Source organism: Tiliqua scincoides, chromosome 3 (assembly GCF_035046505.1).
Source record: "Tiliqua scincoides isolate rTilSci1 chromosome 3, rTilSci1.hap2, whole genome shotgun sequence".
NCBI classification, from domain to species: Eukaryota; Metazoa; Chordata; class Lepidosauria; order Squamata; family Scincidae; genus Tiliqua; species Tiliqua scincoides.
The window spans coordinates 112,445,525-112,463,882 of record NC_089823.1 but is presented as its reverse complement, the minus strand read 5'-3'; the positions used below and the strand labels follow the sequence as shown (position 1 = coordinate 112,463,882).

The window sequence follows — 18,358 nt, the reverse complement described above, 5'->3', positions numbered from 1 at the left end:
AAGCCCTTCTATGGCCCCTTAAAGAGGCCTTAAGATTTTTTTTAAGGTGACAGAGGGAGGGGGTCACAGCAGCGCCCCCTGCTAGGAAGCGCTCCAGGATATTCGCCCCACCCCCATCTCCCCCCCCTCAGGTGCACCAGTGACAGATGCACAAGCGTTTCAAACAACATCAAGAATACTGCATTTCATAGGCCTTGATAATGATGCACATCACAACAGCTCCAGCTAAGTATTTCCTTTGCCCAGCAGGTGTTTTGCAGGAACTTACAGCCTCATCCTATTCAAGTGCTTAGCCAGCAAAATGTGTGTTTTGCTGGTGTGTGGCAGTGAAAGTGCCATAAAGCGCTTTACGACAGCACTGAGAGCCAGCACACCAGCCCTCGCTATGCCCGGCACAGGGGTGGGGAGAAGGCAGATTGGGACCGGTGGGGAGTGGGATCAGTAGCATCAACATGCACCATATCCTAACCCCCTTTCCAGGCCTGATCCATCTGCATAGATCAACTCAGACTTCTTCTCAACACTTCTGCCACAATGTGCATTTCTTAAATGTTGGTCTTCACCACCTTTGGCTCAGAAGCCAAGACTCCCTCCAATGTAAGTACTAATCAGCTTTTTAAAATGTTTATACTTCTTTCTCAATGTATGATTTAAAAAACCCATGTAAAACAGCCAGCACAAAAAAATAAGCCTACAGAACCTCATGGAAAATCTCACCCAAAGCTTAACATCAGCTGTTCCTCAACTATGTCCTCACAAAACAGAACAGTTTTCAACCAAGCCCCCAATTACACAGCAATGCAGCCTGATGGGACCCTCTGGGGAAATGAATTTCTTATCCATAGACCTGCAACAAAAGAGGCACTGCTCCCAGTTCTGAATTTTTAAAACTGAGAGGTACCAAGAATCAATCTTTCTGAAAGCCATGCCCTCTATTAAGCAACTTTGCTAGCCAATACCTGCTATATGGTAGGACAGCTGTCACTTCCTAGTGGTGCAAATACTTCTTTGAAGTTAGACAGCCTAGAACAATCAAGGCTAAGGTACTATATAGGAAATTAAGGTGGGGCGGGTTGGTGGGGAGGTCGGGCAGTGGCTTTTGTAACTGATTCCCCAACACAAATATCTATTTGCTACCACCTGTCTCCAAAACGAATCTTTCAAGCACTGCCCTTGGAGGAAAAGTAATCAAGATCAGATATGCTACAAAACTGCCAATTCTAAGATGGGGACATCTAGAATGGAAAAGACCTTCAAAGACAAATCAGTTACTCTCCGCCAAAGATCTGGGCTTTGTGGTTAGAGATGCAGGATTACAGCTACCGTGAATTATTGATCAGCCCCACCATCTGTTCATGTCTCAAAAAGAATCCAAACTTCTTATCGTGCACATAAAAGCAGCTCAAGGTTTAGAGCCAGAAGAGAAGTCTTCTGAGGTGCACAAAATGGATGAGCCTGTACCTTAGCTCAGTAAATTGCAAGGGTGAAGCTTGAGTTTAACAAATGTAGCTAAGAACAATTCTGAAAATCATCATAGCACATAGCGGAGTTTCACAGATGGGAAAACTAAGCAGCGTTCCAGGAGCATCCTTATCAAAGGGGCAGAAGTGCAAGTGAAAAGAAGTCCAGTGATTGCTTGGAGAGATACACACTCTCCAAGAAGTATAAGCCAACAGCTAAACAGTGGTTCCCAAACTTTTCAGAGACCCTAGAGCAGCGCGTCCCAATCTTCAGCACCTCGTGACATCCCTGCACACTGAAAATGCAGCCCACAGAGCCCAGAAGTTAATCTTGGGTATGTTACAGCCGAGTCTTCTGGCCAGAAGCAATGCTACAAAGGACCGTAAGAAGCTCAGGGAGGGTGGGCAGGCTTTTCTAAGCATGCAAAAACTGCACACAGGAGCTCAGCCTGGTGAGCCAAGCCTCCTACTGTTCTTTGTAGCACTGCATCCTTGCCGCCAACTAGCAGACATCCTGCAATTCCCTGGAAAGTGCCTTGCAATTTCTCTGGAAGTCACACCTTACACTTTGGAGACCTCTGCCCTAGAGGCTGCTGCCTGATTTATAAATGCCAAGGGGTATGACTATAATGGTGATTGGGCAGCAGTGCCCCGCCAGTAGCAACTTGTTTAACCCTTGATGCACATAGGCTAATCTGCCCTGTCAGTTTCACAACCCAACAAAAATTGAGTCACAACCCACTGGTGGGTCCTAGACTCACAATTTGGGAACCGCTGGCCTAAAACAGTATACTCACAATGAAATGGCTACTCCAAAGCAACAGGGCCTCCTGGATTGCCTGACCCAAACCAGAGGTAATCTATCTGACCTGAGATACTGAGACGCCCAATGCCAACCTATCCAGTCATTCTTCCACAGCCACCAGCCTACCAGGGCTTCACTTTCTGCTTTAAGGACCCTTCCTTCTGAGTTCTCAACTCCCAAGTCTTGTTTACCATCTGCTAGCCCGACAGTTCGCCATAACTTAGGGCACACTTGAAGTTGGGAGAGTGCAACCTTTCATACGAAACGAAAGGACACTTCAGTAGCAACTTCTCTCTCAAACAGTTCAGCAATTTGATTCAACAGTGTTACAGCTCCAACTTCCCACAAGCTTAAGGGTTAGGAGCTTGCCCTTTATACAATTTGAGGCTGCTTAGCTCCTTCCTTGGCTTTACTTGGCTATCTGGAACTTTCAAACCAACTTCCCTTCCTGTAAAATCTTTTAAAATAGATTTGGAGGGAAACCTGCAATTTCCCTTAATTCTAACTGACTAAATACAAACAGAGAAGGAAAGCTCTGTGCACTGCTGAAGGGCTCTTATGACTGCCGTAAGGCAGGCTTCGATGCCAGAACATTAATTGCCCATTAATTGCCCATAACATTAATGGAATAGCCCATTAGGACTGGGCTGCGAGACTCTATACAGGTATACACCACAGTGTACGCATCCACAATCCTGCAGCATCTAGAAGGTAGGAGCAAGTCACAACTCTGAGCACAATTTACAACCAAGATTAATCATTACAGTATTGACAATTTTAGTATCCAAACCTGAAAATATGTATCCACCACTAACATTGTCACTGTTTACTTTTTTCCCCATTTACAGAATCGAAAAAAACATTTACAAATTATGACACTTGGGCCGCCATCCTACCTATAATTACGTGAGAACAAAAATACCACCTTACTTTAAATACATCTATGTACACATCGCTTTTTTGAATTACATAATAAAAAAATATAGAGGGACCCCCATATCCATGGATTCACTTATCCGGGATCAGGTCTGAGGCAAGCTCCAGCATACGCCCCTCACCCTTGTGCACCCCCTCGCCTCCAGAGGGGCTTCTGAGCCTAGCAGAGGCCAGAGACATCAGTGCCCCAACTCTGCTGAGTTCAGACTGAACTGCAGATCTCAGAACACGTAACTTCCAGTTTTACGGAGAAACGAAGTGATGTTTTTAATGCCTTATAAGGCTTTGGGAAGCCCTGGGAAGCCCCAGGCCCAGCGAAGCAGAGCTCCCCTTGCTTGCGGAGGGGGGCATCCCGCAGACGGATTTCAAATATCCACAGGGGGTCCTGGAATAGAACCCCTGTGGATAAGAGGCACGACTGCAGACTTCTGCTCAAAGGAGCCCACAATACCAGTTTAGACAGTGGAGGGAAAAGGTAGAGAAAGGCTAACTGGATGAACAGGCACAAGGCTGTAACTTGAACACATGAATCACGATCATGGACTGCTAGTTCATATGACATCCACATGTGATCCAGAACTGAAAGGAATAACGCAAGAGGCAGCTTTCTGTATACTGTGAAAAATATTAGCTATCTGTAAAAGAGATAGTACACAAAGGTCAAAAGTACAAGAAATTTTTGCTGCTGAATAGTAGTCCTGTAGAGCCCAGCAGCCTCTTACACTAGGAAGAAAAAGCACACCGAGTGCCACTGTGTAACAAAGATCAAAACGTAAGTCAGCTGCAGGTCAGTGGTCTTTGGATACACACCTATGGCAGCATGAAAGTGAGACAAAGCATCTGCTAACTGTCCAGCTGCCAACAGCTTCTTTCCCATTTCCAGTTCTCTTTCTACTTCTGCATTTAGTCCACATTCTGCTCCTGAAGGAAACAAAAAAAATATACATTAATGGATTAGTTGTTTATTCTTTCATTTGCAGGAGATTTTTGTATTAGCTGACACCGAAATGAGCTCAGAGCACTGAGCTCTGAAACAGATACATTAAAATCAGACCTTATCTGGCTTGCTGCCCCCTCCCCCAAGAGTAATGAATTGCTTGAAACAGTGTTCCAACCCTCAATCTTTGAAGAACCTGATGAATAATAGAAGCGAAGAGGTAACGCCAACAAAGCAGAACTCGGGGTGGGAGTGTCAAAATTTCACATAGCAGTAGAGCATTTGTTTTACACCCAGGAGATCCCACATCTCATCCTAAAAAACTCCGAGCTTGAGAAGACCTCTGCCTGGTCTTTTGAAAGGCTTTGGAAAGATTTTAGAAAGGCTGGCCAGTCAAAGCAGACAATGCTGAGGTAAATAGATCTGTGGTCTAACTCAGCAGGACGCATCTTCAGATGTTCATGTGAGTTTTCAGCACAGATAAAACACCAACTCTTTGTACCTGACATCTGTTAGTGAAACATGTAAGGAACACAGCCTCAGAAATAGGTTCTCTCTTCCTAACATCTCCAAGGTTCCAACCTTGTGGTAGCGAACCCCCAGTGTATGATAATTCTGTTGCAGCTCTGTAGCTTCTGCCGCTACTATCGTATTCCTTCTAAGGATTTCTATCCCACTGTTCAGACTCCAAAAAGGTCATCCTAGTATCACATCAGATTAATAAATACACAACTGCAATAATATTTAACAGTCATAAAATCAACATACGCCCACAAAAACAATCCCAAATTCAAGAACCAAAAAAAAAAAACAGAGCAAAATCAACTGAGAAACAAGGGAATTAAAAAATATATATACACAGGGTACTTACCGAATCAAATGCCTGCTTGAATGGAAAAGTCTTTACAGTTCATAAAAACAAACTAAAGAGGGGGCCAAACAGGTACACAGGGAAAGTGGGTTTCAGAGTTCAGGGTGCTCATGAAGTTGTGCTCCCCCTTGAGCCTCAGTACTAGGGAGAATGTGGAACAAAGTCTCCACTGTTGAGCAAAGCAGGTAGGCAGAGTTGTATGGGGAGACACTAACCATAATGTTCTTATATGTATTATGAATTGATAATCTTATTAGTTTGGTTTTGTTTTTTTTTACTAAAAATTCATCCAAAATTAAAGTAGGTGTCAATACTGAGACACCACAGAAAAAAATATGAAACACCAACAAACTTTTTGTTGTTTATATATGTTACCATAAAAACCCAAAATACGTCACTGCACATTCCAACTAGTAACAATAAAAAAAAGTCCTAAGCATCTTCAGAGTTACGTTCTAATCAGTGAGAACACAAAGCTCCAAAGATTCAAGTTCTAACTAGTCAGAAAGCAAAAGCATCAAGTGTTTTGGTCAGCATTTTCTAATTCTCACTAATTAGAACAAGAATTGGAACGGGAAACCCTAAAGATGTTCAAGAGCTTCACGATTTTATTAGTTCTAACAGATTTTGAGTGTTTACTGCAAAACACTTCTATTTTACACGTCTCATTTTATTGAGACACACAATTTATAGCACATTTATTATGTTATAATTCATATATATACTATAATTCACACATATAAAGGCATGCTTCGGCCTAACGATGAACCACATATGAGGGTGATCAAAGCCCAACAAAGAGGCTCTTAATGAAGAGGTCCCCCATAGCCTGTAGTAGAGTGCCTGTTTAAACAACAAAGAGCTCTTAACACAAAGAAAGGCCTTTAATAAGGCAATCTCCAGTAGCCTGAGCAGTGAGTGTCTGGCAGGAAGTGTCTATTTACACAGGCACTAGACAAGGTTGAATGTTCAAATAATGACCTAGTGACATAAGGACAGGTATCTGAGAACATATCCCATCCTTAAGTGGTGCACACCTGTACTGCTTATGGTGTACAAAGAAGCAGTCACCTGATTCAGTTACAACTCAATCCTAAAGCCAGCAGCTCTGCTGGGTGCAGCAGTGCCAAATGGCTATCACTGCACCCAGCACATCACCAAGGCCACTGGAGGTCTCCTCAAGGGAAGTTCCAAGCTCTGTAAAAGGGTTTCTCAATTTCTGCACCAGCTATTTTTGCTCCCCACCCCCAAGGTTCTCACCTCTGCCTGGAGCTCTTACCTAGCTCCAGGAGGTGTCTGGCTGATGCTGGGCTCAGCACCAACTGGTGCTGGGCTGGTTCTGACTCTGCACAGGGTGTTGTGGATCTGTCCTATGGCATGTTTCAATGGCTAGACCAGGAGTTCAGCACCAGCACTGGCCCACTTTAGGACAGGGCCCTTAGTGTGCCCAAGTGCTCAAAGTGTTCTCCATTGGTGTCTGTACACACGTGTGCTGGGATGGTTCCACACATCTCTTCAATTGTTTCCTTAGACATTTGAGCGTTGCAGGTTTTCTACAATGGACTAGGCATGAATTAGAGCTCGCTAAAATGTTTGCACATTTTTTGAGACGCCCTGCATATGGTAAAATTACACAAATAGCAAGAGGAATAAACCATGGTGAATAAACAGCACAGACCTAACATGGATTGAAAGCATTTGTCATAGACATCTAAGTAACTTGTACTGATAATGTGAATGCTTTAAATAGTATACAGAAATAAAGGTGGGCACAGCCTACACACAGTTAAAATTGTAACATGCTGAGAACAAACAAACTGACTCACTTCAGATCATTGTCCTGCAAAAAAAAAGTGTGCAAAGAAAAATGCTATTAATCTAGTCCTGAACAGGAACCATCACATATAAGATATAGAACGGCTTAATGTTCACTGCTATTAAAAGGGCTACACAGTCAATTCCCCCCTCCCCAAACAGATGCTCAACACGATTCTGGAATGCCACTGAACATGCTCAATCTGGACTGGGCTATACATTGGACTTTTTACCTTTACTTTTAATGCACAAATTTATGTGCATTTCATACGCTGGGAGGGTACAGAGATGCCACTACCTTGTCTGTGGCTTTTACCTGCAATCTGACAAACACTCAAGCAACTCACTTCACTATTAGCACTGTACATAGATAGTTCATGCAACTGCTCATATTGGGGACTGGTGCAGAGCATGCACAGGCATGATTGCATCATCCAAGGAGTACTTGTGTGTGTAGAGAATGGGTCATCAACATAGATATAACAGTAGATACAACTCTGATAACATTCAAACACAATAGGCTGGTTTGAGCAATTACCAACTGAGACAGCCCACCTAATACACAATTAAGGATGGGATAGCACATGCCTTGCTTCTCCAGCTTGCTCCTATTTGCCTAGGCATGATCCAGATACTTTAAAGCAGGGATGCTCAATAGGTGGATCGCGATCTACCGGTAGATCACGAGGCAAAATGAGTAGATCGCGGAGTCCTGTCTCTCCAAACTGTTAATATGTCAGTTTCGTCTAGTGACTAGAGGAAACTGACATATTTAGCTGACACTAAACTGACACTGAAACTGACACTTTAGCTGCTCTTCAGGCATGCAGCAACCAAACTGACTAGACTCCAGCAGGGGCTCCATACATTAAAGGGGATGTCTGTCAGACGCTTCCTTCCCCCCTGGTAGATCTCCGGGCCTTGCTGGGTTTCAAAGTAGCTCTCAAGCCAAAAAAGTGTGAGCACCCCTGCTTTAAAGTAACATCTAGACTGAATGGGGGGGGGGGGTTCAGAAAAACCATCTCTCTCACACAATTAGGACCGGGGAAAGGTGCAACCAGTCGAGCGAGAAGGATGTGAGCAATTCCATCCCTAATCACATAGTAGGTGACCCAGCTGAGATGTATTGTCTGAACCAACCCATCATTTTTCAGCTGAATCAAAACACCCATTCAGCTGCAAGTTATCAACTGAACAGTTACTAAATGTAGAGAAAAGTAACATGCATGCATGCACAAGCCAAGCATCAATCTTCAGAATAAATGAAAAAACAAAATAGGTATTTTTCAGAATTTGCATTCTATATCAAGCCTATACAGTTTCTCTTCTTAATGTTAATCCATAATGTTCAGTCCCTCAGATCACAAAATGGCCTCAGGAGTCACAAGAAGTATTAATTCATTTGGCTGCAATCCTCAAACAGACATACTGTGTTTTCAGTGGGGCAACAATGGCAACAAATACACCTCCATGTACTTGCTATCAAGTTACATTTAAAAAGAGTAGGAGCAGCCGAGAAGAGTGCTGGGAGGGGGTCCTGCACCAATTTCCAAATCAAAGTTGCCATTTTCATGTACAAATAACTTTTTCCTCTAAATGTTCCACAGACTCACTGAGCTCTGACAGCCAATATGATGATTTTCTTCCCCATTTCACGCATCATCACTGACAATAAAAACTCTGGAGGCCAAATTACATTATATCTGCGCAATCTCTTCTTACCTCATGCATGCCCTCAAAAAATATGAAGTGTGGTTATCCGGGTGTTATTAAGAGAAAAACTGAAAGCAAAGTTGCACAAGTGCCTATGAAGGCTGTACAAGACTCTATTACTTGAGATAAGTGCGCTATAAAGAATTCAACTTTATCTTGTAAAACCAGAGTCAGTATTTATGTAGCCAGAAATTATATATAAGTGTGCGTGCATGCAGACGTCAAAGGTAAATCACAAACTTCAAAATTGCACTTTTATACATATACCTATTAAATGTATTCCGAATAACCACATATGGCAGCACTATCAAGATACCATTTTAGACCTGTGTTGCGAAATTTCTGGCTTACATGCTACCCTGTGTCTGTTTTTCAGAAAACTTCCCTATGCTAAAAAAGTTAGCATAGCAAGGAGAAAGGTTCTGGGTTAGTTGTCTCTCTGATGGGCAAATTTTCTACATTCAAGATGCTTCTTAGGCGGAGAAAAGTTTAAACATACATCTCATCCTACAGTTTGAAAAGGTAAAGCTCCGACAGGCTGGATGACGTGTTTATTTCAAAAATTTAAATAATACACTTTGGAAGCATCCCACTGATTTCAACCAAGTTTATGTCCAATTAAGGCTGCAATCCTTTGCGCACTTACCTGAGAGAGACCCCCTACTAGAATCTACAGAACTGACTTCTGAGTAAACATGCACAGGATTGCACTGCAAAGGTGCTTAGGACACAGTACAGCAGCATGATCAGAACAAAGCACAGTTCTATCCCTGTGCGACTGCAACCTCAAAAAAAAAATTAGTGCTGTATTAACACACCAAGTCACATTTTCAACTACAATACCCTGGAACTGCACAGCAAGTGCACAATCTCATTTTATTATTTATATTATGCTTCCCCCAAGCTCCCAAAACACTTTACAGATATTCTTGCAGTAATGCAAATAACACCCCTGTGAGGTAGATCAGTTTCCTTACTTTTCTATTGCAGACAGGGGAGCTGAGGCTGCAGGAACTGTGGCCTGACTAATTCCATTAGCTTTAGGTGAAACAGATGTGACATTTTAACTGAACACTTCCTGGTCAGGCACTCTTTCAGCCACAGAGGCTGGGAACAAATGCCCCAACTATATCCGTCTTCCAGAAGAACTGACAAACATAAGTCATAAGAATACCTACTGTACTGGCATATTTTTGAACCTTCTCTCAAGGGGTAGCATATATATGTAAAAGAATTCTCATTTTCTCATCCCACCCCACTCACTTCCCAAGCCCTTTCAGCTCCATCAAACATCACTGCTCAGGCAGAGTTCATAAATGCTCCAAGATTCTGATACCCCCAATTCCACTACCAAGGCAACACTGAGTCCAATCCTGTGCACATCTACTCAGAAGTATCTTTACAGTCAATGGGCTTTACTCCCAGGTAAGTGTGGATAGGATTCTAGCCTTGGAACCCAATCCTATGCAGGTCTACTAAGTCTCATTACAGTCAATGGGGCTTACTCCCAGGTAAATGGATAGGATTGCAGCCTTGGAGCCCAATCCTATGCACGTCTACTCAGAAGTAAGTCTCATTATAGTCAATAGGTCTTACTCCTAGGTAAGTGTGGATAGACTTGTAGTCTCCCCCCCTAACCCTTGCTTTTCCAAAGACTGCCAGCAGTGCCCTAACTCTTGTTACCCCGCAGTAAGTACCCACAAAAGCCCCTTCACCTTCTCAGTTCACTGTAAAGGGGGACGTTTGCCCTGGCCCCAACTCCGACCACCACCAGCACAAACAGATCCAGCGTTGCCTTTCCCAGGCTGGCATGACTTCCTGGTCACCAGACCTGCCTCCTCCTCTCCCAGGCACTCGATTCCCCCGAGAGCAAATGCCTGCCCCACCTCTTCCCTCTTGCCCAGCAGCGCTTCCTCCTCACCCTCATAGTGGAGGTCCCACAAGACCAACAGCAAAGGCAGCGCAGAGCCCAGCTTGTGGACACAGGCGCGGGGAGACACCATGACTGCTCCACTCGGCCCCCACGTGCGCCCGACCGTCTCACTAGTTCAACTCCGAACTCTCAAACTCTCAACATTCTAAAGCCTGGTTCCCTGGGGTGGGTCGTGGGGGCCTCTGATTGGCTGCGCCACCACCCCGTCCCACCCCTTGCTAGGGTAACGTGGAGAGCAGGAGAGGTGGCTGTCAACAGGCCCCGCCCCTTGCTGCCAGAGAATGCGTGCTGTGGAGCACTGAAGCCACAGCTGACGCAATGGTGCCCTCACTCTTGGCTCCAGGGAAGCGCCTCGTTGACACCTTTGCCAATCACAGCTCCATGCAAGGCGATGAACGAGTGGGAAAATGACTGAGAGCCCAAGCCCATGCCTGTCTACTCAGAAGTAAGTCCCACTGTAGTCAATGGGGCTTACTCACAGGATTGTAGCCTCAGAGCCACATCCTATGCCTGTCTACTCAGAAGTAACTCCCACTGTAGTCAGTGGGACTTACTCCCAGGAAAGTGTGGACAGGATTGTAGCCTGAGTGCCCTATCCTATGCCTGTCTACTCAGAAGTAACTCCCACTGTAGTCAGTGGGGCTTACCCCCAGGAAAGTGTGGATAAGATTGCTGCCCAAGTATTTTTTGAAGCTTCCCCCCAACCAAAAACAAAACACAAGTGAAGTGACGTATTTAACTTGAGCTTCAGCTACACCATCCTGTTTTTCAAGCATCAATGTTCAAAGTAAAAACTTTGTATAGTTGATGATGTAAAAAAAGTCTTTGTAAAAAAAGATGATGCAACATGGATATTAGTAACACGAAATACTGTGTCACTCAAAGTCGTACTGAAATCAATGGGACAAGTTAGGAATTCCTGAGGTGAATTAATTTCAAGGAGGCTTACAGCACAATCCCATGCATATTTACTCAGAAGTAAATCCTGCAAGGCTGAACTAAATAAATTATTGCCCAGGTGTACTTAGAATTGAGCCTAATTACCTGGATCAGAGCCAAAGTACATGACAATCTCAAAAGGAATTAATTATTCATACAAATCCTATTTAAAACCTTATTGTTATTTCAAAGAACAATTACCAGATTCATATCAGAATGTCATGTAACTTATTTTAAACCTTATCTTTGTATTTACCACATACTGTACATTAAAATAAATGAATTACACCTGAAAACATGTTGGGTACAATATATCAAACAAGTGTTGTCAGTGCCCTGGCTAGCCTTTCTTGCTGGGTGAGACAACCACATGTTTAGGTGGAGCTTCAAATGCAGGGCATGAATAATATAAAAACAGTGATGGCTTCAGAGCCAAGATAAAATTACATAATGACTGTGAGAGTCAATAAGGCATGTGATACAACTTTGGGAAACCTAAGTTGGTGCCCAATCCTATCCAATTTTCCAGTGCTGGGGCAGTTGTGGCAGTGGGATGTGTGCTGCAGCCTGTGGTGGAGGTGTAGTCACTGGGGCCTTCTTATGGAAATGTGTTTCCTTACCTGCATTGTGGTAACACTGGAGGAGGAAAGTTGGATAGGCTTGGGCCCTTATTCAGTTGCACCCTGCCTGAATAAATCCTGGGAGCCTAGTTAATGAAAGTGTGGCATGCTTTTATTCCTCACCTGCAGTTCTGATCTCCCTTCCTTTCTTCAGGGTCAAACTACATATTACAGAGAACTCACAGCCCAATCCTATCCACACTTTCCTGAGAGTAAGCCCCATTGACTCTAATGGGACTTACTTCTGAGTAGACATGCATACGATTGGGCTGTCATACGTTTGGACCTTCCATTTTATGTTTTTGTGTGCATGGTGGGGGGGGCACAAAATTGAAGTTTTCTTTAAAACTATTAGTGGATTGGGCAATCACTGTCAGAAGATAGTGGAGGCTAAAGCCCCCCCCCCTTTCCACTGACTAAAGTTTTAGGTTGTTTCAGACACACCCCTTGAACTGGTAAAAAAAATAGGAAAAGCCAAACTTCCCTGCTCTCTGCAAATCACTGCATATACTCCCCTATAAGTTGATCACACACATAAGCCAAGGGCAGGTTTTGAGCCAACAATCATGGAATTTTCTATGACCCTCTGATAAGTTGGGGGTTAAACTTAGGGGGTTGTCTGACTACACTTTTGTCTGATTTTACCCAAGGCCAGATCCTGAAAAAAAAAACCTACCACTAATTGTTACCTAAGAACTGTAGTCTCTAATTTATTAAAAACATAGCAAAAGATCATAAGATACATTTTTATTCTTTTTTAAATTCTGGCCTTCACCACCTTTTTGTAAACACTATCAGAGCAAGTGCACTGTAAACTACATACCAGTAAAACAGTGGTTCCCAACCTGATATTCATGCAGTCCCAGGGACACTCAACAGGATCTTTAGGGATACTTGAAAAAGAATGCAATAATGGCAGAAAAAAGCAGGTCATGCTCCAGAATGCCTTGCAAGGCAGGAAGGGAGGTAGCTAGTTGGCTGTGAAAGCCCCACCAATAGCTAGTTTCTGGTCATCAATTCATCTATGAACCAGTGATTGAAAACCAGCACAGTAAAAAAGCTGAAACATAATATGGAAAGTGATCAATCACCCAGAATTTCTCAGCACACTTCTGGTGCAAAACAGTGCAAAGGCAGAGTCTTCAGTTCTTCAAACAGATAAAAAGAGAAAATGTGAAGTCTGGGCTTTCATGTAGAGGAGATGAGGGCTTGTATTATTAATTACAAACATTTTGCTAATAGGAAGGGTACAATTTATGGAAATGGGCTGCCAAGGGATATGCAAGTGAAAAAGGTTAGGAACCACTGCAGGAGATCCAGGAATCAAATCCACCTTTAAGCCCAAAGCTCTACATACAACATACAACCCATAACACATAACAGTGTGCAATTCAGTTCACAGCAGAGAGATGAGCTGCATATAGTTGCAACCCTTTTTACTCAGAAGTAGACCCACTGCTTTCCATGGATGTTATTCTTAAGTAATGGTACACTGAATTGTAGCCTGGGAAGGAGGGTCCCATCCTGGTGTTTCAAAAAACATACCTGCCTGGCAAGCATTTGTAAAGCAGAACCAGGATGCAGCAGAAGGAAGAAGAATAAAAGCTTAACTTTAGCTGGAATGTCCCAGGAAAATTACTATAGCAACTGACTAGGTGCCTGCCTGAGCTGAGCAGAGAAACAAACTTTTCAGAGCTGAGAAAGAAACGTTTTCTTTCTGAGAGTTGAAAGGCTCTGCCCTCTGATTGACCCGGAGATAAGGCGAAGTGAGAATTGGAGCTTGATTCAAATTTCACACTATATGTGAAATTGCCAAATTCACACTGGAGCTTGGCAAAAATTTCACACTATATGTGAGTATCTATGGTAGCTCTACCCTTAGTTAAAAGGGTGGAAAAGCAGGTGTATGAGTGTCTAAGAAGGGTAGGAAGGTGCTACTGCTATTTTCTATATCAGTCTACAACAGTGTTTCTTAAACTCTGAGTCAAGACCCAGTAGGTGGGTCATGAGCCAATTTCAGGTAGGTCCCCATTCATTTCAATACTTTATTTTTAATATATTAGACTTGATGCTACCATGGTAAGTGACTGCATTTGGGGAAATCACAGATCTGTATGTTTAGCAGGCTACTATAAAGATACGTTTAACAATGTTAGTAAATGGGACTTATTCCTGGGTAAATGTGGGTGGGATTGCAGCCTAGGATTGTGAAAAATGTTCCTGCTTGATAATGCTACTTCCAATGGGTCCTGACAGATTTTCATTCTAAAAAGTGGGTCCTGGTGTTAAAGGAGTGAGAACCACTCTTTTCGATACATGTGACAGGCATGGAAAAAACTGGGGCTGTTGCTGGCATGTGTGTGCATGTGTCTGAGTTCCCTTTAAACACTCCCCTGCTGCCCCATTCAATCTGTAAACAGGGCAGGAGGGGGTGGGGTGGACTTATTGAGAGTAGGGACAGAAGTGGAAAGAGAGAGGTCACGCAAGGCTTACCAGTATGACCCAATCCTTTACAGTTCTACTCAGAAGTCGTTCCATTTGCACTAGTTGTTCAATGAAACTCTCTCCTCCCAAGTAATAAGGAAGCCATGTGGTTGGCAAGAGTGATCACTATGAACCACCCCTTCTCCAGCCAAACCCAAGGCAAGAATCCCCTTGGGCTCCTTCTCCTGCCCTATCACAGCCAAAGAAAATATCTGACCACCCATCCTTTGTCCAATGATCATCCCTTCTTTCAGAGATCAGCAAAAGAGCCTGCTCCCACCCCCTATTCATTGCAAAAGCAAAACATTAACCCTTCCTTGCCTCCTGGCAGGAACATCCCAGTCTGAATGATGGCCCCACAAGGTTTTTCACACTGCCAAAACAGTAAGCAAGCAAACCCACACACAGGCAGACTTGAGTCTGCATTCGTGGGGATGAGTAAGTCAGGGGGTCCTTGACTCAAGTGTTTTGCCAAGTCTTCCAAATGTGTGATTCGAGTGTACACGAGTCAGTGAAAAACACTGATTTTCGCAACTCAGACTTGAATCACCTGAGTTGAGTTCCTATCCCTGGTGAAATGTTAATTCAGGCTGTGGTATAACAGTTAGATATGTTAAGGACCTGCATGTGTCCTTTATTTTCCCCTGCTACCAGCAGAGCAGCCATCCTTCCTTGCTCCTGGGAAAAAAGAAATCATCCTCCTTCTTGGGACTGCAATTATGAGTGTAGCAAGTTGCTTTAAAATATTAATGGGTAACTCGGGTAGATACTTTACTTTTTCTCCTTTTGAGTGGTGATAGTGTTTATTAAAAAGAAAATCTCAATATTGTACAGTCCGCACAGGCACTACTGCATCACCACAGGGGAATTTAGAACCCAATCCTATGCATGTCTGCTCAGAAGTAAGTTCCATTGTAGTTGATGCAGCTTATTCCCAGGTAAGTGTGGCTAGGATTGCAGCCTTAGGACCAAATCCTATTCAACTTTACAGCCCTGATATAGCCATGCCAATGGAATCCATGCTGCACCCTGTAGTGGGAGAGTAAAGGAGGCCTCCACAAGGTATGGGAACATTTGTTCCCTTGTCTTAGGTCTGCATTGCAGCTGCACCAGTGCTGGAAATTTGGATAGGATTTGGCCCTCAGTTAGGACTGGGCTGCCCCACCACCAGCTGCAAAAACCCTTACAACCGAACCTCTTTAAGTTGACCACCCAAGGGCCTGGAGGAAATTGGTCAACATAGGGAGGTGATCAACATAAGGGAAAAAAGGCATTTAAATATTATCATGTTTAGCTCCCAGGACAACAAATGCAAGGCCAAGTTATTATTTAGATTGGGTTTTTAAAAAGTTTTATTGCAAATATCAATGAGAATTGATCCTCTTGTGATGCTTATGTACTAGAATCACAGAAGATCTCTCAAGGAGGTGGGATGTGGTGTCAGCAGTAGCCCCTTTAAGGGTTAAAGCCTGGGCATTCAGCAGAGGGTGTGCTGCACATCTGCAGCCACTTGAAGGCAATAGGGCCCTCAGGCATAAAAAGGAAAGTTTGGTGTGTGTAGCAGGAGGAAAGCTTGAGAAAGGACAGACTGGATTAATGGACTGAGGAATTGATTTGTGAATGGACTTTAGAAGATGCTGGAGCAGAAACTGCTGGAGACACTAAGACTGGTGTTTTGTGCCCAAGACCTGCTGATGACCAAGGGGCTGCTGTAGTGGCAGGAGGCTGCTGGCAGGAAGGAGGACCTCTGTAGGTTAAACAGGTGAGCTACCTTGATGGTGGGGTCTAGTAGTACTGCAGGGCAGAACCAGGGTCATTTTTGAGGAAAAAAGGGGAGCTAATAAAGTGGGCATAATTCTCCAGGCAGAGCTTGGCCTTGGAATCTGGCAGAACAGCTTACTATTTATATCTATATCAAGAGACAGAGAATAAATAGCCCACAATCAGTGTTTAAAAAAAACCCCTGAAAATTCATAAGCTTAAAAAATTGTAAGTTAAAAAAAATACCTTGTTTCATGGCACACAGGCAGACTAATGCTATCCCTTGCTAGCTGGTAGCATGTTACATAGCCACCAACAGCTAAAAGAAAAAAAAAAAAACACCTAGACTGCCTGGCCTCCACTGGGTCTCCTCAGATTCACTAAATGCCAGAAGGTGTTTGATACGGTCCCTCATTAAAAGCTGTTGAGAAAACTCCAAAGTCAGGGAATAAGAAGGCAGATCCTCTCATGGACTGGGAACTGGTTGAAGTCCAGGAAACAGAGTGGGTGTCAATGGACAATTGACAAAAAAAGTGAAGAGAGGTGGAAAGTGGAGTGCCTCAAGGATCTGTCCTGGGACTGGTGCTTTTCAACATCTTCATAAATGATCAGGAAACAGGGATAAGCAGGGAGGTGGACAAGTTTGTGGATGACGCTAAACTCTTCTGAGTGGTGAAGACCAGAAGGGATTGTGAAATGCTCCAGAAGGATTTCTCCAAACTGAGAGAATAGACAGCAAAATAGCAGTTGTATTTCAATATAAGTGTAAAGTAATGCACTGGTGATGGGAACCAAAGTGAAAGGACAGTGGCTTCACTATGTACAAGCAACTTACGGAGGGTTAATTAATACTCTGTGCAATGGTCGAAGTGGTCAAGATACAACTTGCGGAGGTGGTCAATATAGAGCAGTTGGACTGCCATAGTGTATATGCAGTGTCTGTTCATACAGTGAAAATGAGGACAACTTAAGGAGGTGGTCATTATAGAGAAGTGGTCAACTTTGGAGGTTCTACTGTATTTTCAAAAGTTCTGGGGGGAACAGACCACTTTCCATTTTTTACACGAGTCTCTTGTAAGAAACAGCACTCTTGCCTTTAATATGAAGGCGTTCTATGCTTTGAGTTTAATCCTTTCGCACTTAATGTCAAATGGCATACTATTATAATGTAGCAGTCTGTTTGAAAGCCTCAATAACCTCCAAAAATTGTTTAGTTTCATTTACCAAACTTCTCACAGTAATCCATTTTTATTTGATATACACATTTAATTTAAATGGAACTCCTGGTTCTACTTATTGCCTTTTTCTTCAGTGTCTGAGGAACAAATCTAAACTCGTCCATGAACTTTGTTCAAAAGAACTATTAACATCTTTAAAACTAGGATTTCATCCCCATCTAGCAGCAATTTTTTCCCTTGTTAGATTCTTAGTAGTGTTGTATTCCCTCTTTGATTCTGAAACAAATAAAAGTAGGCATCAGATCCCCATGGTTTATTTAATCCATTTTGGAGGCCTGGCCTCAACTTGCACTGCCATTTTCATGCCAATCATCCTTTCACAGTCCAATTCTAAATATTTCTGCAATGCTTTTTCTAAGCAGGAAATTAAGTTATTCTTTATTTCCTTTGGGCACCCTTGAAATTTACAGTGGTACTTTCTGCCAGTGGTATTCCTGGAGGAGGGACAAAGCAGTAATTTTCTTCAGGTGCTAGGATGCACATATAAAGCATCCCCCTTGGCTCCCAAGCCCTCCCCCTTTGCTCCCCCTTGGCTTCCAAGCCATTCAGGAAGGTGAGAGCAAAGCTGGGGAGACACCTCCACTTTGCTTTCACAGCCTCAACTGACATAGAAGCTGATGTGAGGGGCTGCTTTACACATGTGTCCTGGTACCTAAGAAACTTACTGCTTTGCCCCCCTCCAGAAATGCCACTGCTTTCTGCAGTCATTTTGCACCTTCTCCAAATAGCACTTTAGTTTTTTGGTCTCCAACATTAATTACTTAATTTGCTATGGTGATTGAGATGAGGTGATTGAGATTGCTAGGGTAATTTGCTCAAGTTCTTGAGATGATGGGGAAAAAATTG

The 18,358-nt window shown here is 43.3% G+C and overlaps 1 protein-coding gene across 3 annotated transcripts in view; it reads right to left on the bottom strand.

The window, feature by feature from the left end:
* Positions 1-18,358, bottom strand: part of DNAJC3 (DnaJ heat shock protein family (Hsp40) member C3) — a 57,441-nt gene that overhangs the window by 36,929 nt on the left and 2,154 nt on the right. The window contains exons 1-2 of one of the 3 annotated variants that reach the window (XM_066622034.1): positions 10,459-10,584; positions 4,012-4,122 (exon numbers count right to left, since the gene is read on the bottom strand). In XM_066622034.1, the coding sequence (XP_066478131.1) occupies positions 4,012-4,122; positions 10,459-10,540 (193 nt within the window). In that variant the 5' untranslated portion in view covers positions 10,541-10,584. Of the gene's footprint in view, positions 1-4,011; positions 4,123-10,252; positions 10,336-10,458; positions 10,585-18,358 lie in introns of those variants that run through there. The other 2 variants (XM_066622035.1, XM_066622036.1) reach the window with 2 other exon arrangements.